This window comes from Vitis vinifera, chromosome 13, assembly GCF_030704535.1.
Source record: "Vitis vinifera cultivar Pinot Noir 40024 chromosome 13, ASM3070453v1".
NCBI lineage: Eukaryota > Viridiplantae > Streptophyta > Magnoliopsida > Vitales > Vitaceae > Vitis > Vitis vinifera.
This window is the reverse complement of record NC_081817.1, coordinates 7,304,965-7,332,691: the sequence shown is the minus strand read 5'-3', so window position 1 is coordinate 7,332,691 and position 27,727 is coordinate 7,304,965. Positions and strand designations below refer to the sequence as shown.

The 27,727-nt window shown below is 35.3% G+C and overlaps 1 protein-coding gene across 5 annotated transcripts; it reads left to right on the top strand.

Annotated features, from left to right (window-relative positions):
* Positions 1-6,016: 6,016 nt before the first annotated feature.
* Positions 6,017-26,829, top strand: LOC100258231 (protein BTR1). Of its 5 annotated transcripts, none has more exons than XM_059741481.1 (9): positions 6,017-6,211; positions 6,415-6,505; positions 13,931-14,169; positions 14,755-14,861; positions 16,687-16,880; positions 19,579-19,637; positions 26,022-26,117; positions 26,193-26,254; positions 26,358-26,829. In XM_059741481.1, the coding sequence occupies exons 2-9, from the start codon at positions 6,424-6,426 to the stop codon at positions 26,443-26,445; spliced, it is 927 nt and encodes a 308-aa protein (XP_059597464.1). In that variant the 5' UTR covers positions 6,017-6,211; positions 6,415-6,423; the 3' UTR covers positions 26,446-26,829. The 5 variants fall into 5 exon arrangements, with proteins under 5 accessions (XP_059597464.1, XP_002264331.2, XP_010658324.1 ...); XM_002264295.5 differs by having other exon boundaries at positions 19,576-19,637; XM_010660022.3 differs by having other exon boundaries at positions 19,513-19,637.
* Positions 26,830-27,727: the final 898 nt, after the last annotated feature.

Sequence of the window (27,727 nt, the reverse complement as noted above, 5' to 3'; positions counted from 1 at the left end):
TGACACCTTCCACGCATCAACTCTTTGATTTTAATTTATACCCAAGTCGACTTCATCCTCAACATCTTTATTTATATATATATATATATATATATTATAGTGGCGTGTCAGTCAACTAATAATTAATAAAATAATACAAAGGATTAATACGATTCTTTCATTCAAAATAACTATTTATAAAATAGCTTATAATTTTATACAAAATATTTAAATTATGTTTGCTTCTAGAAAAATTTTTAGAAAAAATATGAAAGAAATAAAATTAAAATAAATTTAAAATTAATAAACTATTTTTATGTAATTCTTTAAACTCATTTTACTTATTTTCTTTAGTATTTTTTTTTTTCAGTGAAATCAAAACATGAGAAAACCATTTTTCTCAAGTTATATTTAGTTTTCAAAAAATATTAAACAAAGATAATAAAAAAATGTCAAAAAATATGATTTTCTAATTTTGGTTATACCAATGAAAATACTAAAGAAAATAAAATATAATTAAAATTAATTAAAATAAGTTAAATGAGTTTGAAATAACATATAAAATAATTTATTGACTTTAACTTTATTTTTTTATTTTTCTTCCATCTTTCTTCTCTATTTTTTTGCCCTTACATTTTCTTTCAAATTTTCAAGGAACCAAATATAGTGTTAGTATTTTTATTTTTTTTCATTCCTTGATACTTTTCGAAATCATATGTAGTCTTACTAATTTATTCATATTTGAATGCGATTTCAGATAATAGTCATCATTTATAATTAGGTGTTAATGTAATTGCATCTCCCCATTAATTGGGTCTAAATTACGAGTCAAGATGCAAGGAAAGATTAATTAATGATTGACTTTATTATATTTGCTCTATCAATCGGAATTCATACAATATGTCGATATAACAAGATATTAGATAAAGTGTGACATCATTCAAAATTTATAACCCTATATTGATTATGGTTAGAATAATTTATATTAGAATTGTCTAAAACATTTAGTGGGTATTTAGTAAATCAACTTAATAACTTAATTTAAGTTATTAAGTAAATTAAATATGTTTGGTAAAATGACTTAATGATATAACTTAAAGTAAATAATAACTTTAAGTGATAAGTCAAAATAATTAACTTATCCTTAAGTTATATTTTCATTTTATATTTTTATCATCATTTATCCTAATTACCTCTATAATTTCCCTTACTACTCCATCAACTCTACCGTTACTTAACTTCATTTACCATAGTTATAATTTATGAAGATAAATATATCAATTTGATGATTTATAATAAATTTTATGTTAATTTTATCAAATAACCTTAATACTTAAAGTAAAAATTAAATAATAAATTTTAAATTAACAACTTAAATATAATTTAATTTAAAATCAACTTAAGTAGTTAAGTTATAAGTATTAAGTTTTATCAAACACCCTATATAACTAATGCAATAAAATCTTCATAAACTAAATAATTATTTTTAATAAAAAAACATTTATTAAGTATATTATTTAATAAATACAAAATTAAATAGAATTTCAAAAATTAAATAACTTTTTACTTGTATCAAAAGACATATGAATTGCAAAAATCATGACATGTCATTTATTGCAAATAATATCTAGAAAAAGTACAATATAATTAGTGATAATTAAAAAGATGGCAAAGACTACTTATCAATATTTACTTTGCATATCAAGAATGATTAATGTATCAAAACAACTAATGAGATATTACTGCTTGACATGTAGGAGACTGGGGGGTGATGACATTTACTTATTTTAATTTAATTTTATAATTAATTTGAAATCAATTATAAAATAACTCATTTATAACTCAAAAATTATTGAAATCAAGAAAGATGCAATTCGTTTTATCTTTTATAAACTACAAGTAATTTTTATATCAATGTTTGGCTTTTGAAAAATTTGAAAAAAACTACGAATGAACGAAAATAGAGAAAAAAAATAGACATAAAGTTAGTAAATCATTTTTATATTATTTTTTAAACTCATTTCACTTAATTTTTTATATATAAATATTAAATAATTTAAAATTGCATAGTTTTTAACTATTTTAATTATATTTTATTATATATTTTTATAATAAAATAAATACATGAGAAAATTATTTTTTAAAATATTTTTTCTTAATAGTTTCTCAAAGCTAAAGAATGAGTGGGTTAGCTAAAAATCCTTTTATTTATAAAAAAAAATAATAATAATTTTTTTTTAAAAAAAAACCAAAATTGTACGTAGCTGGTCTGATTTTCGTGGGATTGAATTATTGATGATTCTTAAATCCAACTGAAAATTTTGACTTTTTTCTCAAATTAATGCAATAAAATTTTGACATATGAACTTGATTTGATTTAATTCATTTGATTTGTTGGTGTTCTATCAATTTCTCTTTTTTGCCCATTAAATTTTGTAGGGAAAATAAAAATAAAAATATTTTAAAAAATATAACTATCTTTTTACATTTTTAATCTAAAAGGATTAATATATATTTTATTTTATATAGAGAGACTGGTTACTGAAAATTTCATTTATAACCTTTTAATAGACAAAAAAAAATGTAATTATAAAATATCTTATAAAGAAAAAATAATTAATGAACCTATAGTTATTATCATTCAATCCCTGATATGAAACTAATTATTATCTTATTGGCCTTGTCAAAGGACTTCAGTTTTTTAAAATATTTTCTCTCTAATTTCTAATGTCACTTTGAATTATTGTCAACTATAATTGATAAATTATGTATTGAAAATATTCCTTTCTATTTTTTTTTTTTTTCGATTTGCATTTTAATGTATTTTTAATTTGTTTGGTGATTTTTTTTGTTTGTTATTTGATAATATTGATAATGTTGTTTTAGTTATTGATAGAAATTTACATGGATAAATTGGATTTTTTTTTAAAAAAAAATTCTTCAAAAACTAATAGGATTTATAGCTTATTTTATACTTTTAGGCATTATTACAATTAGGGATGATAATTACCGGCCCAACCCTTGATGGGAAAGGTTTGAAATAAAGACAAATTAGTTGGATAAGCGTATGATAGATACTTTGTCCCATCCCGTCCAAGTTAAATATACTTTTAAATACAAATTTATTTTAATTGATTTTTTTTCAACTTTTTAAACATGAATAAAATATTAATTTTCATAAAAATAAATTACAAATATTTATAATAAATTTTTATTTATAAATTGTATTTATTTGTAATAAATTTTAAATAAAAAAATTGAAAAATGTTGAAAATTTTTAAATGGAATGGACCAATATGGGAATTTTATATACTCATCCCACCTTGTCTTTTATGTGGGGATAAGAATAAATATAAATAAACACGATACAGGACGGGGTTGGAATGAGAGCGACCCATTTCAAACTTACCCGTTGTCAACCTTAATTACAATATAACCAACTTTAATAAAAACGAAATAGGAAAATTATAAGGAGAATAAAATATAAAATTTCAATTTCAACAACCTTATTAACATTTTAGACAAAGAATAAATTTAAAATAATTTTTGTATATTTATTTTATTTTATTTTTTTATTACAATTGAACAAGAAAAATATTGAACCATTCTGTTATTTAAATAGTTTTGAAATTGAAAAGATATAAATTATTGCTTTTAAAATTATGAAAATGTTAAGATAATATTATTTTAGTCATTGTGAAAAAATAATGATAACTAATTTTCTTATATAAAATATGTTTGACCTTTTAATATTGAAAAATAAAAAATTAATCATAATTTTGGGAAAAAAAAAATTATCATGTTATACTCTATTCCGATCCCCTTGTTCATCCATGTATATTCTTTTCTTTTTTAAAAATAAAAATAAAAATTCCCACCTTAGTTTAGCCACATTTAGTGCTTGCTATCATATTGAATTTCTTGATGGGTTTTGGTCCAATTTGGGACCATCACATGGTAACAAAAAGAAGAGAGTTGGAATAAAAGTATGGTATGTGAGGGATTTAATCAACTTTATTACTATGTTTTTATGTTTTAACTATGAATGATGATAGTTCTTTTTTACTCCCTTTTAGAAATAGGGTTAATGTGGTTTAATCATAAGGTCATAAGTGGAGGAATATCCATTTATTTGTTCATGTCGTTCAAATCAACGAATCATTCTCCTTCTATTATTAGGTTTTTATGAAACCTATGTTGGGCTTCATCATTTTGATTGGGTTATTATTTTTTTAATATTGTTTGTCCATACAAATTTTCTATTCTAATCAACCTATAATATTGGACATCCTAGTTAGCACTAAACTCTTCATGGCATTTTAGTGTAGCTGATTAATGAATGCCATATTGGCATAATGGTTTGTGTGAACTACTAAGGAAACAATTGATTATCGGGTTGACATTGTTCTATATTAGTGAGCCAACATTTTAGACCTACAACATTTTGAGATTGCCATATAATAGAAGAGCATTGTTTCAAAGCAAAATTGTTCAAATACAACAATTTTTTATATTCCAAAACATTGTTTTGGATCATATTGCAACCATGGTTCCAAAAGAAGAACTAAAATTGCTTCAAAATAGCAAGCGAACGTTCTAGAGGAGTATCGTTACACAACTACAACATGAACATTATTCCAATAATGCATATTTTGAAGTTGTAATATTCCAGATGAATATTGAAAGCGAGCTTTCTTATTTTGCAACAATACAACATCAGAAGTGTTTCATTATTTTGAAGTTGTAATATTGCAACGACATTATTCTAGAGCTACATTAATCATTATATTGAAGTTATAATATCCCACGGGAACATTGTTCTAGAGTATAATTGTTCTAGTGCAACAATTATTTTGAAGCAGGGGTAACCATACAACAACATTTTAGTGCAATAATGATTATTATAGAGAGACTAAGAATAAGTTAACACATTCATTTATCTAATTTAACCTTATAATTGTATTACTTTTTGTAATTGTTAGAATTTACATTTTGGGGATACATTTGACCGTGTTTTAGTCATATTAGAAAGTACGCTAAATTTGAAATCATTTTTTAAAGTAAGAAAAAAATTGGTGTTTGTTTTTTGATTGAATAGAAAAAATAAAATATTTTGTTTTTTTTTATTCAACTAAAACTAACTTATTAACATCGTCCAATATAATTAAAGTGAACTTGTTAGGAATATATTCATTTTAGTTATGTTAGACGATGTCAACAGATTACTTTTAGTTGAATAAAAAAAGTAAAATATTTTTACTTTTTCTATTCAGTCATAAAACAAATATCACCTTAATATTCTCAAAGTATCCCAATTTGTGCACACTTTTATTTTACAAAGTTAAATTTGATCATGTTCTCGCTACCAAAAAGAATATTATTATTTGAAGAGACTCTTCCATGATTGTTTAAATTGGATATCAGAACATGAGGTTCTCTTCGGCACATGCAAGGATTATCGAGGTCAACATATTATGTGTGCTATTTTATATTGAAAGGTAGGAAATTTTTTATACCAACGGCAGGAGATGAGAGATCTAAAATATATCATTTAACAATAAATTAAATAATTATATTTTTAATCATTCAAAATTTTGAAATGGCCGTCTAAATAACATCCCTATTTGGTCATTTAAAGCTGTAGAACAAGACGAAGTTTGTTAAAAGTATATATAATACCGTGCCAATTTTCATAAATCAAACATGACTGATGAGGGCGACAAAAGAAAATTTGCCATGCATGTGGTAGGCCAACCTGTTGTGTGTCAATATGGTCCATTCCGTTGGATCTTTCTTTTTCGGAAAATAGAATGACTTTTTCTTTTCTGAAAAAGAAAATAATTTTCATGGGACTCTTATTTATTGATATTTAATTTTGTTTATTAATAACTCATAATAATGATTTGAATTGGGCTGACAAATGCGACTAAGGACAGCAGTACACGAGATACTAGACATAATCATGATTTAAGAAATAATAAATTAAAATTGAAATGAAAAATAATATAAAAGGAGAGAATTGTTGGCCAAGAGGGGGTGAGGCAAAAAAAGGAGAGGAGAGGGATGGGGTGGGGTGGGGCTGGGCTCACCATCATGAATTATCAAATAATCGGAGGATAAGTTACGTGTTGAAGAAAGAGGAAATAAATACAAAGAGGCGGTTTTCACGGCTAAACTCAGACTCAGGAAGCACATAGCGATAGATAAAAAGAGAGCACGGCATCTGCACCAGGTCAGCACATGCTTCTCCCTCCATAATTCCCTTCGAAGCACCATTCCATTTCTGATTTCTCACACCACCCACCACCGCTGCCACCGCCGCCGCCTCCTCCTCCTCCCCTCCCATCTGTTTGCCGTTTCTAAACTCCGATAATGCTCTGATTCTCCCTATCTCTTCTCTTTCTTTACATTCCTTTCTCTCTTTACACCAAGCAGATAAGCTTTATGGAGTCGCCCGAATCTGCCTACGTCTCATCGCCCGAGGTCCCGCCCAAGCGATCCTCGCCTCCCAGATCCCCCACTTCAGGTGATCAATCTCAGCTCCTTATCCCTTTTACTCACTCTTTTTTCAGTTTCCATCTCTTGGACGTCTTTGGTGTCTGATCTGTTTTCTCTAGCTTGAATTTTTGGGCTGGTCTGTTTGGTTGGGGGAAAATGTAGGCGAGGATGCGAAAACGTTGAATCTTGTTGTTGCTTGTGGTTGATTTTGCTCTTGTGAGGTTTGTAGTTGTGTTTTTTGTTTTGTTCTTTTCCGCTTCTTTCCCGGGAACCAAGCGGAGGGGAATGAGTAATGAATAATGGCTCATCTATTCCTTTGTCGTGCTCATTTTTGGAAGATTGTATTGCGATATGGAGGGCTGCAATGTCAATTGTTTTTCCTCGGTTTGAAGCCCTAACCCTAGCCTAGGCCTCTCTTTGGTTGCTGAAAAAAAATAAAGGGAAGCAAATTCGTTACCCTGTTGCTCCACCTAAAAAAAGAGGAGGAGGAAGAAGAAGAGTATTTTAATTCAAGCAAGCCAAGTAGTGGTGTGAGGCTGGATTCGAGGGAGGTATCGTGTTCAAATTTAGGTTTTATGATGGTTATATACATCTCTATATGTCGAGATGTTATCAGTAACTGAAGGCATCCCTAGAGTTTGACCTCCTTTTTTTTTTCACCTGTAAATGGTGCTAGTTTTGAGCGTACGCTTGCTAGTTGTTGAATGTTGCTATTAACTTGATCATGTCAGTTTGTGCGATTTGTCGTGGACTAAATGACATTGAATTTTGTGAGCGTCAATTTATATTCACTGGTTGGCACATCAAGCAGCAATCTCTATTTAATGTTTTCCAGAAACCATTATCTGGATTCTCTTGTACATCCTTTTTATCAATATATTCCGTTTCCTATCAAAAAAAAGAAAAAAAAAAGAAAAGAAACCAATATCTGGATTTAGGAGGAGGGAATAAGCATTTTTAAGGTATATTCATTTTCTTAATCTTTCTGTGGTTCCATTTGGATCCTGAAAAGGGAAGGAAAAAACTTTGAAAAGTGCTTAAGATTGGATTCATGGAAGCTGTGAGAACTAAACAAAGGGTACTGCAAAATTTGGGGAAATGAAAGGATTCTGCGAGACTTTGTCTATATTTCTGATTAAATCTTCTTGTTCCCAGGTGTTACATAGGAATGAATTACTGTTCTTTTCCTCAAGAGTTCCAAGTGAAAGCTGAGAGCTGTTTTCATTATCTTTCTTTAATTCCTGAACAAGATCGGTTTTATGTATATGATTTTGATATATATGAGATCATGGTTTCATATATTAAATATTTCCCAAGTAAATATTGATACATCTGTTATTTTGTTCCAACGATGTGATGAAGATTGGATATGAGAAAGATACCATTAGTTGTAGTCTCCTACTATTTAATATTGTATTAAATTTAAGGAAAAGAAAAAGGGAATGCTTCATTTTTTTGACTGAGAAAAGTAAATAGAAAATATTCAGTCTCTTTCTTATTCTTAAATAATTTCTCTCCTTCTAAGGCCTTTTGTTTTATTTAGGTATTCTTTTTGGAAGAAAATTGACATTGCCTTGAAAATTTTTATTGCATTGGGAGTTGAAGCTGAGAATATTTTTGTGCTTAAGCAATTTAGGCTGCCATTTGTTTTGGAACTCAGAGCATGTTATGTCCAGCACATTATGATGGTTTGTGTATTAGAACCATATAGTGCCTCTGGTTAGTTATGTTCAATTAAAGTGTGTAAAGATATTTTAATAGTTTTTTTGTATGAATAGAAGCCAGATGCAAAGTTGAAGTCTTAGCATACTGTTGGAGATATGTGATGCATGAGTTGTTGAGAGTTCTATAACAAAAAATCATTCATTTATGGTCTGGTCTGTTTGGAACGGTCTTTCCTATTATTTTAATAACAAGGAAACATCATAGAGATGACAATTTGGAGAGAATATTGGAATGCCTTTCATCTTGATATATGGTAAATATTGGTTTTAGGTTTTTAGATGGAACTAAGCGGAGGAGTTGAAACCTTTGGTCAACCCAAGATTTACAGGTGAGCATATATGTTTTGGGAAATTGTCAATCTGGTCCTTATCCAGTAACACTCTAAAAATAGAGGGGTAAAAAATAAGAAGCAAAGACCAAGCAGAGTCGCCAATCAGATAAACCACTCGATTTAGGGAATGGGAGAACACCTTGAACACCGAAAAGTCTGAGGTAAAAAAAGACCTTGATCTTTTGGGCCTTACTCTATTCCTTGCAGAATAGTGGCCTTTGGGGACTCCAATTTTGTTGAGTGTAGTGAAATTCTCTGAGCTATTATTTTTATATTTCATTAATAGGTTGGGCTGATCAAAGGCTTTTGTTGGAAGGCTAACCTTGATAAAAAGTACTTTGTTTAGCTTGCCAATTTACTTTTTTTCTTTTTTGTGATCTTGAAGAAGGTGAGTGCTAGACTTGAAAAGGTCTAAAGAGATTTCCTTTGGGGGCGAGAGGCCTTAGAGGGAAAGCCTTATCTAGTGAACTGGTCAATTGTTTTCATGGATAAGAGAAGTGAGGGTCTGGGTATTAGAAATCTGTTTGCTTTAAACAAGGCTCTTCTCGGTAAGTGGGGTTAGAGATTTGAGATTGATAGGGAATCTCTTTGCAAACGAGTCATTGTTGGGAAGTATGGGGAGGAAAAGAGGGGTTGGTGCTCTAGAGGAGTGGGGGAAGGTTGTTGAGTGAGTGTGTGGAATGCTATTAGGAGTGGGTGGGAAGTTTTCAAGGCGGGTAGTGTGTATAGGGTGAAATTTTGGAAGAATAAATGATGTGATGACACTTCTTTGAAGGAGTTATTCCCAAAGCTCTTTTTTATAGCCTCTTTTAAGGATGTATGGGTTGTTTAGGTGTGGGAGGGGAAGGGGGGGTGTGGAGTTGGAATCCTAGGTTTTTGAGATGGTTTCATGATTGGGAGTTAGAGGAGGTGGAAGTCTTCGTTTGGAGGTTGTATGAGCTGTCCATTTGGAGGGACATAGAAGATAAATTGGTATGGTTGAACTCGAAGAGGGGCATTTTTTTAGTTAAGTCTTTCTACTCCCCTTTTTCAAAAGGAAGGGTAGAGGGTTTCCTTTTGGCTTCATTTGGAATTCTTAGGTTCCATCAAGGATTAGTTTTTTAGCATAGGAAGCAATGTGGGGCAGGATTCTTACTTTGGACTAGCTCAAGAAGACGGGTTGGGGGATTTTAAATAGATGCTTTATGTCAAAAAGAGAAGAAGAAACAGGTTGACCACATCCTCCTCCATTGCTCGAAAGCAGTTGTTTTATGGCAGCTGATCTAATGCCCTTTGCGGTGTCTAGTGGGTGATGCACTCTTTGTTAGGAGGGTGCCCTTTTGAGCTGATATGGGTCTTTTGTCAGAAAAAAGAGGAAAAAAAAAGGCTTGGAAAACTACTATTTTATGCTTATTCTGGACTTTTTGTAGGGGGGTAAATAGGATAGCATTCCAGAATATTGAGGGAGGCGACTGAGCTAGTAAATAGTCTTTCATGTACTCTTTGTTAGATTGGGTAAGGGTGTCAATAGGAGACTACTCATTGTTCATGTTGGAGCTGGTGGAGTGGTAGGCTCTAAGTAAGGGATGGTTGCTGTTTTTGTGCCCCTCGCCTTGTTTTTTGGCCTCTCTGGGTCTCTGTCTACATCATTTATACTTTTTTGAGCCTCCTAAAGTGCTATCAATACAATTGTCTTTTTTACCTATCAAAAAATAAAAAATAAAAAGTCAAAGGCTTTTGTTTGGGCTATCACTGGTCTTTGTTTGGTTGAATACTTCCTTTGGACCAAGATCATATCCATTTTAAAGTGTTTTTGTATTTATAGTCTTTGCCTATAAAAAAAAATATGGTATACTTGCCATTATATGGTTCAAGGGGCCTATTGTTGTGAAATGATCAACCAAGGGAAGAAAATTTCCTAACTACAGAATTCTGGAAATGTGACTCAGTGACTGTTTGATCATGCTGTAAATGATGAAATTGCTGGCAGAAATGATATATAAGCTATTGTGTGATGCGTAAAGTGAGATTAATCTATTGAAATGCTATCTTTTTGATTTGTTGAAAGCCTTTTGTCATCTTGACTGTTCTCTTTGCTTTTCCTCCCCTTAATTTCCTATTCTTGTTTCACTAAAGGATTTAATTCTAATCCCTGACTTGGCATTATTGGATCTAATATGTTTCTTTGAAGAGAGAGAGAGAGAGTGTATGTATTCCTAATAGGCAAAAAGAATATATGAATATATGTCAGAGTATATAATATATTTTTTCTGATAGGCGAATAGAATGTATGAATATACGTTGGGAGTGGGTCCTTGGAAAGATAGGGAACTGCACTAGCTTGCTTGTGTTATTAATTATGATGGTCAAGGTGTTTGGGTTGTGTTGGTCAGGGCACTGGCAGTGTTAATGGTTGCTTTATTGCCATTAATTAATGAAGCTCAAGATTGTGTTGTGGAATGTTAGGGTTTGATGATCCAGGCAATGAAAAGTTGTTAACTCTCTTGCGATCTCCTTGCAGATTTGATCATCATTCAAGGATCAAAAATTGATTATATGCTTTTTTTTGACAGGCAGTAAAAGCTCCTAACCAATTTAATAAGCATATAATCTGTAAAAAATAGATTATATACTTATTAAATTGGTTAGAAGCTTTGGTGTCTACCAAGTTTCAGAGTTGGGTGCTGTTAATCCATAGTGTTGAACTTGGGGTTGGTGGTGTTTTGGGATAATAGGGTGCTGAAGTTTTTTGGTACGGAAGAGGGTTCCTTTTTCTTTTCTTACTGTTTTAAGTTGTGAAGATGGTTTTCTTGGTGTTTTTCTAGGAGTGTAGGGACAGTGTTGAGTGGGAAGAGGTGGGCTTTCTAGAAGGAGTTAGGTGCCAGTGGAGGCTCATGGTATGGTTCATGTTGCATAGGTGAGGACTTCGCTGATGGTTTGTTCACTTGGTGCAATGTTGAAGATGGGTAGTCTGTGCCTTGGTTGGAACATTTTCTGCTTTGTGGATTAGGAGAAGCATTTCTCAAATGTGTTGCAGGGTATTTTTTTCAGGGCCTGTCTGATCATTCCATATTATCCTTGATGTGGCATTTTGAGGTGGGGTAATTCCCCCTTTAGGTTTGATGATATGTGACAAGGACATTGGTTTGAGGATTTGATAAGAAACAGGTGGAAGAGCCACGAGTTTACAGGTACTTCAAGTTTTATTTCACCTAGAAGGGGGAAGATCCCAGAGGAAGATCTGAAAAGATGGAATCAATAAAGCGACTAGGAATTTTGTAGTTCATAATGCTTGTGTTTTCGAGTGAATTATATATTGGGATAACAAGGTGAGGGACAAGGCTTTGTCTGAAGATGAAGTAGCATTACAGGTTTTGCTTTGGTGGTAGTTGTCTTGTAGTGGTGGAAGAGGTGTGTCTTGGAAGTAAAAACTGAGAGCTTTGAATGGGAATGCATACTTTGTTTTTTATTTTTTTGCACATCATTCAACTCAAAAGGTGGGATTGTTTTGTAAGCATCCAAACCTGTTTTGAACATGTGTAAATTTTCGTTTTGAGTCAATACTGTCCTTGCTGCCAATCATTTGCAGAAAATGGAGTCTTACAACACTGTTTGCCAGTGCTATCTATGCTAAATTACATTTCTCAAAAGCTGCAAAACATGTAATTAAATTTTAATTTAATTCCTTTGTACATCAGAGATTTCATTTAGATTGCAAGTATGCAAAGGAATGGAATTGAGACCTTGTATGGTCCTTATTCTGTTATTCTCTTTTTTTCTTGGATTCCTTTGAAAGATGTATTTCCTTCTTTATTTAGTCTTACTTTGCCTGGGGGCAGGATGGAGAGGTTGTTTGTCATTGGAATTCTTGTTTTCTGAGGTTGTTTCATGATATGGAGATGGTGGGTCATTGCTTGAGTGAACCTATTTGGTGAGCTTGCAGGGGGTTGCATGAAGTTAGGCTTGTGTGTGGGGGAGTGAAGAATGGTTGCTTCTCACTTTTATCATTCTATGCTTCCTTATCCCAAGTGCTCTTCTCTGGGTGTGTGTTTTTTTTTCCTAAATTTGGGAAACTATATGGGAAAAATTCTTAACCACAGAGCAATTCATCAGAAGGGGGGACCTTTGGTTACAAATGTTGTCTAAGCAAGGAATTTGCAAACCATATTCTCATCCATTGTGAAATAACCTGGTTGCTATGTTATCTCTTGTGCTCTTTGCTTGGGACTTAGTGTGCTTCCTCTCAAGTTGGTGTTAGCACCCCACCTATGAGAGGACACAACATGAGCATGTCTGGTGGCAACTTGTCCTCACATGGCCTAAGGCATGTTATCGATGGTATGCTTAAACTTAAACATGGTGTTGTGGCTTGGAAAACATATTTGTGGTAGAGGTTGCAGCTTCCAAAGATGTGCATTGGTGGAAATTGGGGTAAGGCAGCCTTGAAGGATCAAAGCAAGCTAAGTGGCATGGGTTGCATCAACGGTGTGCGCGGTTAGCAGTGGACGGTGTTGCAAGCGTGCATAAGAATGCCAACAGACGTTCCATGACTCATGGGCACAATGTGTGACAATGGTAGCGTGTGATGGCACATTCATGTTGGCTTGAAAGGACAAGTGATAGGTCTTGGCGCTTGGATAGGTTCCCTAAGTATCTGGAGGCCTAAGAAGAATTTTTCAACTGATGGGGTACTTTTTCCAGATTTTCTATAATTAAATAAAATCAATTAAACCTGTGGAAGCATCCTTGATGTTTTATCCTAAGAGATTGAGAATGGCTCAAAATGCTCTTTATGGAGGAGGTGATAATCTCACTTGAGGTAACCTAAGGGTGTGGGCCATGGCATGAGATGGGCACATCTGAAGCACACCAAAATTGTCCATGGACAAGTGCAAAGTACCATTAGGGGTTGCATGCTGCGTGATGGCTTAGATAAGGCATTGGACTGGGGACAAAGCCATGACCAAAGCATGACACATATCAGATGTGGGCTGTGTGGCTGAGACAAGGTGGGATATTGGCAACTTCGTTCATGGGTTCACCCTTCGGCGCTTTATATACTTCCTCTTTGTTTAGGTTGCCCACTTTTTACCAGATACCTTTGGATTTATTTTACCATTTGTCTATTAAAAAAAATCAAATTTACCCACTTTGTCAAACTTAAATTCTTGTGCTGGTAGTAGTCTAGACAGTGTTGTACTTATGATCTTGTGGGTTCTTCTTCTACTTCTTCTTTGTGTGTGTGTGTGTGTGTGTTTAAATTCTTTTATTTTGGATGGGCTACTTACTTTGATCTCATGGATGTTATCACATGGCCTAAGGCATGTTATCAATGGCATGCATTAAGATGAACATGTAGGCTTGCTTACTTCCCTTCACTAATCAATTTGTCTTCTTTTTTATGCTTTCTACTGTCAGATTTTATGGAGAAGTCTACATACATTAGATTTCTTGTATCAAATGCTGCAGCTGGTTCTGTAATTGGAAAGGGTGGTTCAACTATTAATGATTTTCAGTCACAGTCTGGAGCAAGGATTCAGTTGTCACGCAACCATGAATTTTTTCCTGGAACTTCTGACAGGATCATTATGATATCTGGAGCAACAAATGAAATAATTAAAGCAATGGAACTTATTCTGGCTAAATTATTGAGTGAGGTGATCTTCATGATTCTGCTTTTACTCAGTTAAAATTTATCATTAATTTGCCTATTGAAAAGGAAAAAGAATTGATTAGTTGTATTCTGGTCTTGAGGCTTGGCTCAACTGGCAAGAGGTTGGGGAGGTTGAGATTTGGTTCTATGTAACAGAAACCAAGGAAAAAAAAGGAATCAATGAAAAAAGAAAAAAACCAATCTAGAAAGAAATGATGCATCTTTTAGGGGATGGGGAGGTTAGGTTTGGTTCCATGTGGTGACACTTTCATGGAAAAAACCTATAAAAGTCAGTGGTGGAGCCAGGATTTCAGTTCAGTGGGGGAAACTTTTAAAACAATATGTAAAGTTTGCCAATTACAACATATGTGGGCTTTAGCCCATTGGCCAGCTATGACACTTTTCTGGGGGGTAAACACTAGGTCTGGGGTTCGATTCCCGTTGTGAGAAGTGGAAATTTTTATTTTTTATTTTTTACATTTTCGGGGGGGGGGGGGGGGGGTGCCTTGCCTGGATCCGCCCCTGATAAAAATGATGTATCTTTTATCCTATATACTTCTGAACATTAATAATTTTTTTCTTTTTATAGATGCATACAGAAGATGGTGACGAAGCAGACCCAAGATCAAAAGTAAGATTAATTGTTCCAAATAGCTCTTGTGGTGGCATAATTGGGAAAGGAGGATCTACCATAAAGTATGACCATTTCTCCTTTGTCTTTCTGTTCATGAAATCTTTTTAAGTTTATATGAATTATACTGATAGAATAAACATCTGATATCTTCAAATTTTCTTTCCTATGAAATTTTGAAGCATTTGTATTTGTCATGAATCATGATTCTTTTGTGTATGTATTTGTAGGTGTTATATTCATGTATTTTACTTTGTTGAGTGAATAGGCAACTTCTCTATATGGAACTTTCCTGTTTTCTTTTTCTTTTTAATTGTAATAACCTAAAATGTGCTCTTCTTTAGGGATTGACTGATGTTAGACTTGACTGCTTCTTGAAATAGTGCAGTTTTTTTAGGAGATACTAAATTTGTTTGCTAAGAGGCAGTAGAAATTTAAATTCATATTCTGCTGTCATATTCTCTTTGATTCAGTGAGAAAATACAGTAGAATTTTTTAGTTTTAGACTTCTCATTTTAGAATTCAGTTTATATAGAAGGTGTTCAAAAAATTATCTTACAGTTTGCTAGGGAGGTACAACTATTTCATATTCACTGATTCATAAAGTGAAACAGGAGTGAACATGAATTAAGAAGGGGATGCTTAGGGAATGACCATGTTCCAAAGGTTGTAGGGTTTATAGCAATTGTTTGATTACTTGGATTGGGCATGATTGGGTGTGAAGGTTTGCTGGGAGGAGAAAAAGAATAAAAGTAAAGCTAACCCTTGGTTCAGTTGGCTTTTTGATCCATTTGAGTGGTTTCTTCTATGAGTGGGATTGAGCTAGCCCCATTGAAGCTGATTGGTTGATCTTTGCCATTTGGTTAACCCCTGATGGCTTTTATAGCTGATTTTATAAGTAAAGACTGTTGCTTTGATGGTTATAGGATCAATGTCTAGAGTGGCATGTTAATGTGTTTGAAGACTTTGCTAATGCTATTCAGTTTTGGAGTGGCAGTGGGGTAAGTTTTTATGAAACATGTGCCCTTTCCTGTCTTTGTAGTTAGTTTATGGCCTTGGTTAACACTTGTTGTACAAGAATAAATGAAGTATGGGTTCCAACCTGATTGGAACTTTAAATTACTAGATACACCGCTTGGATGGTAGGCTTATGTAGGAGGTTTATTAACCAAATATCTATTTAGTTTGTACTTGTGTTTTTGATGAAGGTTTTTGTTTTCTTTTGTTTATTTCTAGCTGATGTACTTGAGTAGGTTTGTATGCACGGATTAGTTTGTCATGGTAAACCATTTTCTTTGTTATCAAGTTAAAATGTCATAGTTGGTCTTTCTTGAATTTCAAGTAGCTGGTCCCTTTTTGGGCTTTACATGCTGCAATGCCCCATTTGGGGGGCGGGGAGGAAATTGTATAGGGGAAACTGTGAAAATGGACTAGGAATATCTTGTGTGATTGGTTTAGATCATGGAAGAGGGAAAGAAACAGCATTAACTCTGAAGACAAGTTTGTTGAAGGTAGTGCACATCTTATCAGTGTTTCTCTTTTTATATTATTTGCAGCCATCCATTTACAGGTCTTGATGGCATAGGTACAGTTGGTTTTGTGTATGATACTGTTTACAGTTGTTGCTTGTCTAAAAGAAGGGAAAAGACAGGAAAATTACCAGTTTGATGGTGGTGTTGAGGAGAATGTGTGACAGTATTAGCAGGCTATTTCTTATTGAAGTGCAGAATATAGTTTCTGAATTTGTTTTTTTTTTGCGAGATCAGATAGTGGTGGTTTTCATTTGCTGCTTTGCTGATGTTTGCTATTTACTGACAATTGCTTCATTTTTTAATATATATTTACCCACAATATGACTGTCGCTGATATCTGGGCATGCCTTTTGAGTAGGTCATTTATCGAAGACTCCCAAGCCAGCATTAAGATATCTCCTCAAGATAATAATTATCTTGGATTGACTGATAGGCTAGTGACATTGATGGGCTCTCTGGAGGAACAGATGCGGGCGATTGATTTGATTCTCTCTAAGCTGACAGAGGATCCTCATTACACACAGTTTATGAATGCCCCATTTTCATATGCAGGTGTAATTTCTTTTGTTAGCTGACTCAGTATGATCATGCTACTGTTTTAGTACCAAATGCTTGTTCTTCAACTTGAGAGTATTTAAACCTTACTTCATCTTGTTTGTTGTTCATAAAATAAGTTATGGTCATGAACTTTTCAAAGTGTCATTATTTTTCAGTGAATTTAAATATGGTTTCCTGCATATTAATACTAGGTTGTTTTGCTTCAAAATCTTTGCTTATCAGGTTGATGTGCTACTAACTTGAATCCTGCTTAATTAAGAAAAACCTAATATTTAATATCATTTGGTGACCATATCACATGGCCAAGTAAGGTTTGCATCATGGTTTTTATTTTTGCTTTTGTATCTGCAGCCAGCTAGAAATATGTTTTTGAAAAGATAAATAAAAAATTGAAGGCAATGAATCATCTAGGTCAATCTTGCTATGGTCTTGCATGTGATAAAGATTAAGTAGGTTGAAGGCAGTGACTATAGAAAAGATAGTAGGGAAACTTCACTACACTTATCCTTTGAAAATTTTACCCTCTACCTATTGCCTATCTTAGACTGAATCCTCTTGTTGAAAGTCTCCCACCCCCTTCTGATTGCCTTCATACTCCCACTCTATACATTTCCCTAACTACTCTTAAGGACCATCCTCCCTCTTCTTCCCCATAATCACGTCCTTTCAAAAGGATTCCCTCTGTGTAGCAAATCTCGAATATCATTTACCTAGAAGCGCTTTATTGAGATTAAACAGAGTTCTGATGCCCAAACCCTCTTCCTTCTTGTCTATGCAAAACTCTCGACCAATTCACTAGATGAAACTTTTTCTCCATAGCTACTCCGCTCCAAAGGAAATCCCTTTGTATCTTTTCTAGCCTTAAGCTAACCTTTTTTTGGGATTATAAATGATGACATGAACTAAATTGAGAGTCTAGAGGGTGTGCTTTTTAACCGTGTTAATCTCCCCCCTTTTTATAAGTAATGTCTCTTCTACATAGCAAGTTGTTTTTGAAATCTTTCCTCCACCACATCCCAAACCTGAAAAAATCTAGAAGGGGCTCTTAATGACAAGCCAAGATAGCTGGTGGGGAGGGTGCCCACCTTGCATCCTAGAACCCTAGCAAGGTCGTCTACATCGACGACCAACCTCACTATGATCAATTTACTCTTCTCCAAATTGATTTTTAGTCCCAAGATTGTCTCAAACCATATGAGAACCCAACTCAAATGCTCCTTATGCTCCTTACTAGCATCACAAAGGATGAGCATATCATCAGCAAATAGCAGATGGGACACCTCCATATCTTCTCCTCCTCCATCTGCTGAAAATCCCGCTAAGAAGCCTCCTTTCTTAGCCCTGCACAGGATACAGGAGAGAGCCTCCATGGCCATAATGAAAAGGTATAGGGATAGGAGGCCTCCCTGCCTCAAACCTTTGGTACTTAGGAAAAATTTGACAGGGTCCCATTAACCAGTACTGATAATCAAGCTGTAGAAATGCACCACTTTATTCATCTTATCAATTGAGAAATTGCAGCTTAAAGCTCCTTTTTTTTATCTTAGTAGTGCTGGGGAATGCCTTTCTTCTTCCTCTTCTAATTATTGTACTTCTTCTCGACCAATTCTTTTTCCTTTTGGTTTAAGTTTTCTGCTATTAGAATCTTATGCTGTCTGTAACAGCAAACCTATCTTAGCACTTCAAAAAATCCTTTATAAATGCTGATTTTGTTCTCAAACCTTCCCCTTAACCAACTGCTAAGCATCCCCAGTACTTACATAATTACCTGAATCCCTCAGTAAATGTCATATTTGGAACTGGTGATACATCATCTCCAAAAGCTTTGTTTTTGCTGTTGAGGCAGGAATGTTTGCCTTTCTTGAAAGCTTGAGGGGGAGGTGTTCTGTCTCAGGTTCTGGAATCTTTTTGTTGGAGATTCTTAGGTGGTAATTTCCTTGCTAAGAGGCAAGAATCCCTGGTCATGATGCAATTGTAGGTTTGGAGTAGATTGGGCTCTAAATTTTCTTTTTATTTTGGTTAACATATTTAAACTTTTAGAAGATCTTCAAATTTACCTGCTGTTTTAGAGAACTATAGATTACTTGTGGCCTTCAAATGCAAGAATTGCACAAAATTTTCTCAACACAATCTTATATGTTAAAAATGCAGGTAACTTATGAAAAACTTTTCTACCCAAAAAGTCTAAGACAGAAAGGAGGGAGGAGGAGTTCTACCCTGGTTTTTTAGGATTGGGATCTTCCCATAGGGGCACTTTTTTGGGGTTGGTAACCTTAAAATCAGTTGACAGATTTATGGGATTGTTTAGTGACATTGTTCATGCCTTATATTTAAGATCGATGTTTGGTGAATCAAAGGGGAAAAAAATGGAGAAAGTAGATTGTGCAATTCTATTTTCGCTGTTGGTGATTGGAAAATAACATTATTTTTTTGGGTTTTGTGAATTTTGTGGTTGGGGGACGACAAGAGGCAATGATGTTTGGCTTGGAAGTTGGTTTGGGAAGAGGAATGGAAGAGTTATAGTTTATATGGCACACTTCTAAATGGTTGCTGATATAAGTTATGTTTAGAATTGTATATAGTTAAAACATGATGCCTAGTAAGTTTTGTTGAATTTGAATTTTAGGTGTTTTCTTCTCCGGTTTTCACGGTATTCCATATACATATGTGCTTCCTTCTGTTCCAACAGCAGCATACAATTCGATGAACTATGGACCAAATGGGGCTGGAGGAAAGTTTCAGAATAACAAGGTTCAACCTATTCCTTAATATTTTAACCTTATTTGTCCTGATGCTATGTACATTTTGATTAGATGGTCATTTTGTTTTGACATACTATGAAGAGAACATTTTTGAATGCTGCTTTGCTAGATCATTTATTCTTTTTCTACGGGAGTCTTTATAACAGAACATTAAGAATGTCCAAGTGTACATGCATTGAGCAAACTCCATTGAAATATCTAGCTTTTGGGTCCCTTTTATTCCCGTGTGTGGATTGCCTTTCTATATGGTAAAATGGAATCATCAGATGAGAAGTTATACAATTAATGATGCCTGCATATATATTTTTGTACTTGCCTTAACCTTGATAATTTTGACAACTACCTTAAAAATGTCTTGGTTCATATTGTCAAACAGAAGCTTTTCATATTAACTTTGTAGACCATCCTTCAGGAATTGAAACTCCTGCAGTGCTGGAAATAGGATGATAACCAAGAACTGTTTACTGCCAGAGGAAAAAAAAAAAATCATGTTAGGGATCTCTGAAAGTAATGTCCATGCATACAAAAAATATCTTGCATGATTGCTATTTCTGTATTACACTGAAAAATATGCTTGGATTGTGACCTATACTGATGTGTTAATGTATATATGCATGCATTTGCACCCTTACCTAAAATAAACATTTTTTGAGGTAAACCATTGCTCATTTTGAACACATTTTTCTTTGTTTTTGTTTTTTTTTTTTAGGCAAAAATTTAAAATATTAATAATGCGTAAATGAAAAAAGGGCACATCAAAGTAACCAAGGAGCATACGAAGGTGCTAAAAAGGTATATAAATGTGCCAAAAAGGCAAACAAATATAGATAAAGAAAAAACTAGAGCTCAACAAATCAACAAAATTTAGAATGGACATAGAGGCATCATCTAAAGACTTTTTAGCCTAAAGCGTCAGGCCCACAAGGCATCAGGTCTCAAAGTGGGGGGAGAGGGCCAGACCTAGGAAAAGTAAAGTTAGACAACTTTAAAAGAGGGTTGTGTTTTTGGGGACTTGGATAAGGGAATGGAGGGCTTGCTAGGGCAGCTTGATGGGGTTGGTCCTTCAGCAGAGAACCAAGAGATCAAGCAGAGAAGATATGTCGGAGATGAGGCTGATAGGCAAGTGTTGGGGGATGGGTGTTCTCTTGTGGTAATCACCCACAAAGCCCTCGTGATGGAGGCGAATAGGTACCTTAACCCTCCTTCTCTCTCTTCTTCGGGGCTTTTGGATTTGGGGAGCCAACTGCTTACGATGTTGCTTCAGGATGGCAGTTTGGTGGAGCTTGCGGGAAGTGTTGCGAAGGATCTCATGGGAAAGGAATTAGTGGTTAGAGATGAGGAGCTAGAAACCTTATAGGACTTGGTGCCTGCTTGCGTTCCGAAGGAAGAGGATCTACTTAGCCTTCCCAACAAGTTTGTAAACTTTAGCAGCTACTTGGGGATGCCAATTGTGGGATTCGAGAAGGAGATTAGGTCCCTTTTGAAAAAATTAGAGGCAAGGAAATGGTGTGGGACTAAGGGCGCAGGCAGTGAGAGGAGTCATTAACCGGTTTCTCATTTTGAGAGGGAATTACATAAATTAGAGAGCTCGGTTAACTACAATAGCTCTCCGTGTACTATCAAGGGAAATGAGAGGATCACAGGGGCTTCAACATCTATCTTGTGAGGTTTTCAGTTTGTTTTTTCTATTAGGGGTTTTGGTATAGGGTTGGGTTAGACTCCTAATGGGTGGTAGGTTTTCTTTCTCTCTTTTCTTCTCCTGCTTGCCTTATGGCCTAATTTGTATACTCCGTGTGTAATTTGTTGCGCCATTTTGCAAGCGCTTTTAATATATTCTCCTTATCTACCTATATATATATATATATATATATATATATATATATATATATATAAAACAGACTTTCTAGCCCAAACCTAGATAGAGCACAAGAAAGAGTTCTTGAGAGCTTGATCTGATTGTTTTTCATCACCAAAAGCTCTACGATTTCTCTCCTTCTAAATGGTCCAAAATAAGCATAAAGGAATTGTCCTCCACACTTTCATGCACTTCTCCTTGCTAAAAAACATTTCGCTAATTGTAGCAGACATCACCCACTCAACTTTAAACAATGAGAAGCATACATGCCATAATATTCTTGTTTATGGTTATGAAGGACATGATTAACTGATTCCTCCTCTGCTTCGCAAAGATTGCATCTATTTGCCAAAGTCCATCCCTTCCTTTTTAACTGATTTATAGTTAGAATCCTCTTCTATGCTGCTTCCTAAGTGAGGAATCTTACTTTTGTTGGCACCCACCGGTTCTATACTACTTTTGCTTCCTTCCCCTATCTCCTCCCAAATATTTGCAACCCATGCATCTGTTAAGTTAACAATGACGGGAAAATGATGCTCAGTGCCATGTCATCAGACCAAGTATCTGTCCAAAACTTCACTCTCCTCCCATTTCCCACTTCAAAATAAGTTCTACTTTTAACATCCTCTCACCCTCTTCTTATTGCTTTCCATACCCTAACTTTGTATCCATCCCTTACCTCATTGGAACATCACCTTCCCTTCTGCTTCCCTATACTTCCCCTCAATAACCCATTTCCATAGGTGCTCCCTCTTTGAAGTGGATCTCCAACTCCACTTCCCAAGCAACACCTTGTTTAGAATAGCTAAGTTTCTAATGTCCAAACCATATTTCTTCTTATTCATACATGTAATTGAACATTTCACCTAACAACATTTTTATTGTGGGCTCCTTCTTCTCAAATAAAATCTCTTTGAATCTTTTGAGGTCTCAAGCACATCTTTTTTGGAATGACGAGTAGGGACATGCAGTATATTGGCAAACCAGATAGTGTATTTTTAATTAATATTAGCCTTCCATGCTTTGAAAGATATTGCCTCTTCCACATCCAAGCCTCGTGATGAATCTTTCTTCCTCTTACCTCCTTTAGTGCTTGTAACTTGAAAGAAGCATCTAATGGAGGCAAATATGTAGTAAGGAGTCTCCCTATTTTGGATCCTAATAAAGAAGCCAAATCCTTCCCATTAGGGACTCCATTTATTGGAATAAGTTTGCTTTTTGTTAGATTTTGCCTCATTATTGCCTTTCCTCCCACCTTAAGACCTGATATGAAGCCTCCTTCCCTAGCTCTCTTTAGAAAATTACTAAGGGCCTCCATCGCCAAAATTACTAAGGGCAAAGAGGATCTCTTTGCCTCAAACTCCTTGCCAACACAAAGAATCTAGTTGTTGAGATTCACCATCGAATGCAACCATCCATTTTTGTCCAAAACCTATATTTCTAAGAACTGCTAAGAGGAATTTCCAATTGACATGGTCATATGCCTTCTTTATATCTATCTTGCATAGCCCACCTCCTCAACGACTCTTTAGTCTTGAATCCAATGCCTCATTTGCTGAGTACCACATCCAAGATTTGTTTGCCCTCCACAAAGGCATTCTGAGCATTGGATACCGCTATTCTGATGACCTTGATCCTATTAGTTAACTTTTGTTAGGACTTTATACAAACCACCTACTAAGCTAATGGGTGTGAAGTCTTTTAAATAATTTGCTCCTCCTTTCTTAGGAACTAAGACCAAGAACGTAGAGTTTAAACTTTTCTCGAAGACATTGAAAACAATGGATTTCAAGGGACAATGATAGGTCTCCTTACGAGCCAAGTAGGTGTCCAACCATTTTATTCAGACCATATTTAGTCTTTATCATTGGAAGTTTAACCAACAAGAACTATGAGAAGGGAGAAGTCAAGCAAGGGATGGTTTGTGGTGGCGATGAAGTGTTTCAAGACGCCAGTTGAATGAGTCAAAGGTAGATTGGAAGGGAAAATTCTGGAAAGGAGTAGAAATATTGTGAGATGGATTAGATTTGGGTCAAACAACCTCTCTTGGTTGTTGGAAGGAGTGGAGCGATGCTGCAAAGTGCAAAAGGTGAAATCCTTTCATTTGGAATGGAAGGAAGGTGGAAGAAGGTCAATGGTATGGGGATATACTTTTTGTGTACAGCCTGCTCTGTGGAGAGTAAGAGGTTCACTTTGGTGTTCTTGGAGGGCATGGGCTTTCCCGGGGGGCTGGGATACTTTCGCTAAGAAATTGCGATTTGTAGGGTAGTCTATGTTGCTACATTTTCCAAGGAAGCTCAGTCAGAAAGGATCAGTCTGTCAACAAAGATGGTGAGGAATGAGATGGTCTCAGTGCAGTGTAAGCCTTTCCTTGAGGTTTTGAAAAAGGACAAGAAAGAGGTGGGCCACTCGTGCATTTAGATAGGAGGGAAGGTTGTTAAAAAGATGGAGGTGATGCAAAGGTGCTTGGTGGGAAAATGGGGAGAATTCGCAGACTAAGCGCTGAGCTTCCCTCCCAGCAGAAGTAGTTGTTTATAGTTGGCAATTAAAGGGAGATGTGGTCTTGTCTTTGTTAGGAGGTCCTTTGATTCTCTTCGAGTTTGAGAATGAGTTTGATATAGAGTGGGTCCTTAAAAAAGGATTGTGGTGCAAAGATGAGACTATGTTCTTGGATGGATGGGCTCCAGAGGTGGGGTGCTTTCAGAGTGGAAGTCGTACCAAAGAATCTTAGGTGAGGACAATTGGGTTGCTAGTCCACCTTCAGGATAGAAATTTATTTGGGAAGTTGGGGCATTTGTGTGAGTATTTTGTGGGCATGGATGAGAAGAGAACATTTTGTTGCCATTTTCAGTGAGCCAGAGTTCTGGTTAGAACTGATGGGAGAAGAGTGCTAGGGAAGATGTAGGTGGTGGTGGGCAAGGTGTGCTTCTTTGTTCAGCTATGGTGGGAAGTCCTACCTTGGATGTTGCAGATAGAGCCAGGACCTGGTTGCAATAGTACAGAGGTTAGGGATGATGAGGAAGGAAGCCCATGTGCTATGGTGAGGGTGGGGTTGTGGTGGAAGACCTGCATGAGGCAGCAAGTGTGGTAAATATGTATCTTGCTTCAAAGAAAAGAATGTTGTAAGCAGTAAGGCTGGGTTTGATTTCTGTGAAAGGAGTTAGCAGTTGGGGGCCCAAGACCATGCTTTGGCATAGGCAGTGGGGCTACAAAGGTAGTGCCCATTGTGGAGAGATTATTTTAGAATAGCCTAACAATCAATATCAAGTGGATCCAATCTGAAAGTGAAGAACTAGGCAAGGGCTTGGGCTTGGTTTGGGACTTGAGTCATAAAGAGGGAGTTAAGAAGTTGGGGGAATTTGGTTGGCCCAAGAAGGGCCTCAACAGGTTAGTGAATACTTGGCTGCAGTCTGAGTTTTATTTTAATGCCTATGGCCCTGGGTGAAGATCTGTTTGGCTAGGCCCATCTCTTTTTAAGGGGAAGCAGGTGCTTTGTGTACTGGAGGGTAACGATTGGGCTAAGAAAGGCCTTGAACTTTGTAATCTGCTGAGGCTAAAGAAGATCCATTTAGATGATGGCCCATCTCTGATAATCTCTGCAAAGGAGCCTCATAATCAGTTCGAAGCCCTCATTGAAGCAGTGCCAAGTGTAGAGGCACCTCTAAAAGCTACTTCTATGCATGATCAACCCTCCTTGTTGTAAGCGGATATGAATCCTGGTTCTTATTCCTCTATCTTCTCTTTGGGGGTCGGGACTTCTCTTTTTCTCAGGGGGTCCTTGTCTGATGGAGATGATAGGCAGGGAGGGTGAAGGGACTTTCTAGAGAGGAGCTATGGTGTGGAATAAAGAGGTATTTAGGAATGTGGCTATTAGTCAAGAAAAAGATCTAGTCCAGATCGATTATTGGGATTTGAAGGAGATGGAAGTCAAGGGAATTGTGGCTGAAAGAGGATGACAAAAATATCAATTTTTTTTCTATAAAATGGCAAACACACATAGGAGGAGCCTCATAAGCAGCATGACGGTAAATGGGGTAAGGCTCTCAGAAGATTCTGAATTGAAGAAGGGGGTGGCAAATGCTTTTAAGAATCTTCTATCAGAAATGGGAGAAGCCTAATATCATGGTGTTTGGAGAGCCTTTTATGGTTAATATATGAAGTGGGATTGCTGATATCCTTCAATGGAATTTGATCCTGGTGCAATAATTCTTTATCTATGATCCCTCCATATTTTATGAGCAGAATCATTCATTCTTAAATTTCTTCTTCAATGTTGGATCATGTTGGCTTACCAAGAAAAAAGATGAAAAATGAATATATGGGACATCTGCGGTCGCCGCTGGTCTAATCAATAACTATTGCTCCAAACTGATTTGTTCTATTATATCATTCAAAAAATTGTGATCTGAACACCTTTTGAGTTTGGTATTCTGAAACCAATCCTGTTAATATACTTTTCTGCATCATTTATGCTTTAATTTGTTGAGTTTGACGGGTAGAAGGCCTGATATTTTGCAGGAAGATCGAAGCAACTCAGTTACAATTGGTGTGGCAGATGAGCATATTGGGCTTGTCGTTGGTCGTGGCGGAAGGAATATAATGGACATCAGTCAGGTAAACAAATGATTCCCATTTGCTGGCATCATGTTACATGAGAACTAAATTGAGATAAACTCTACGCTTTTTCAGGCCAGTGGGGCTAGAATAAAGATATCTGATAGGGGTGATTTCATGTCCGGGACAACTGATAGGTATAAAAAGAACTTCCTGAAGCCATTTAAGTTGCTGCTTGGTTGGATGATTTCTTGGGTAATGGATGTTTTAAGTAATTTTTTGTTGTACCTTCACTGGCAGGAAAGTTACAATCACAGGGTCACAGAGAGCAATCCGTGCAGCAGAGTCCATGATAATGCAGAAGGTAGCTTCTGCTTCTGAGAGGTGATGGATAAGTTTTGGAGTTTTCTCATCGATTCTTGTTGAAGATTTTGTTAGTAGACCTACGTGCAGTTTCTTTATACGTTTTGGTGAATTTTGAAATGTGCTGGCTGACCTTTGCACATGATAAATTGGTGAAAAAAGAGTAGTAGAAATGTTGGTTGGGAGGCCATAAAGAATGGGAAAAAATTTCAGTTGAAAGAGTTTCTTAGCTTGATCAGTGTACGGGAAATTATTTCTCAAAGAACACAAGTTGTTGGAAGAGTATTATTTACTGTTTTGTTTGGGTGGATACAGAAATCAGCTTTATTTGTTACATACAATTGTAACCTCTAAATTAACCAGTGTAATGCCTGATCTAATATTCATTTGATACTTTTGCTTGAGATAAGATTTCTGAGTCGATGAATACTAAGAATTTGCCTTGATCTTATTGTCATTTTTGTCATCTTCTTCATCTTCTTCACAAATAGCCTGGGGGGACACCCCCGGTCACTGAGAGAATGGTTGTTGCCTGTTGGGCTGTACCTCGCGTGGCTCTCTTATATTTCTTCATTAAGATATTAGTTTTATATGAAAGCCTGTTGCACCTCCGGGTGAATTGCAGGAGTGTTTTGACATGACATTGCCTCCTAATGGTGGCCTTCACTCTAGTAGGAGTTTGTTCACGGTTTCATCACGGTTTCATCCTTAGCAGGTTACCTTTTAATGTTATTACTTTTGTATCTTTTTCTTATGATAAATTGCCACATTAAAATACAGGAACAAATAATGTGTTATTTCAAGATATTGATTAGGCAAAATCAAGTGGCAGGCGCCGGAGATTTTAATAATTTTTCTTTCATACAACTGAAGGTGCTGTGATGCGTCATCTTTAATTGCTTGTTGGTTCTTAGTGTGCGAGCTTCTCTTCTTTCTTGTGGAAAGGATTATATGTGAAGTGATATCATTTGGTCTGATAAGCTCCAATTGCATAATGGACGACAAAGGAGTGTTTTTGATTTCCAAGTTCCAATGATGAGTCGGCCACTTCCAGTCCCAGGCGCAGCCGCACAGGCATATTTGGTGGGGACAACTTGGGCTGATAACTTATAACTGTGAATTCCGAGAATCGTCGCTGGATGTCTCAAATGTTACTTTCTACATGTTATCTCAATTTTCATATTTCAATGGTATTAAAAAACGAAAAAGAAAAATAAAAAATAGAAATAATGTGCCAGGCATTATGTGATGACATAAAATAAAATAAGAAAAAAAAGAAGAACACTTGATTAGGCTAACGAATTAAA

Bases quoted from the DNA above. Each gene is read 5' to 3' on its own strand.
- LOC100258231 (XM_010660022.3), top strand. From the start codon at position 6,424: ATGGAGTCGCCCGAATCTGCCTACGTCTCATCGCCCGAGGTCCCGCCC. The intron at 14,862-16,686 runs GTATGACCATTT...CCTTTTGAGTAG, and splicing joins AAAGGAGGATCTACCATAAA to GTCATTTATCGAAGACTCCC. The intron at 16,881-19,512 runs GTGTAATTTCTT...TTTGAATTTTAG, and splicing joins TGCCCCATTTTCATATGCAG to GTGTTTTCTTCTCCGGTTTT.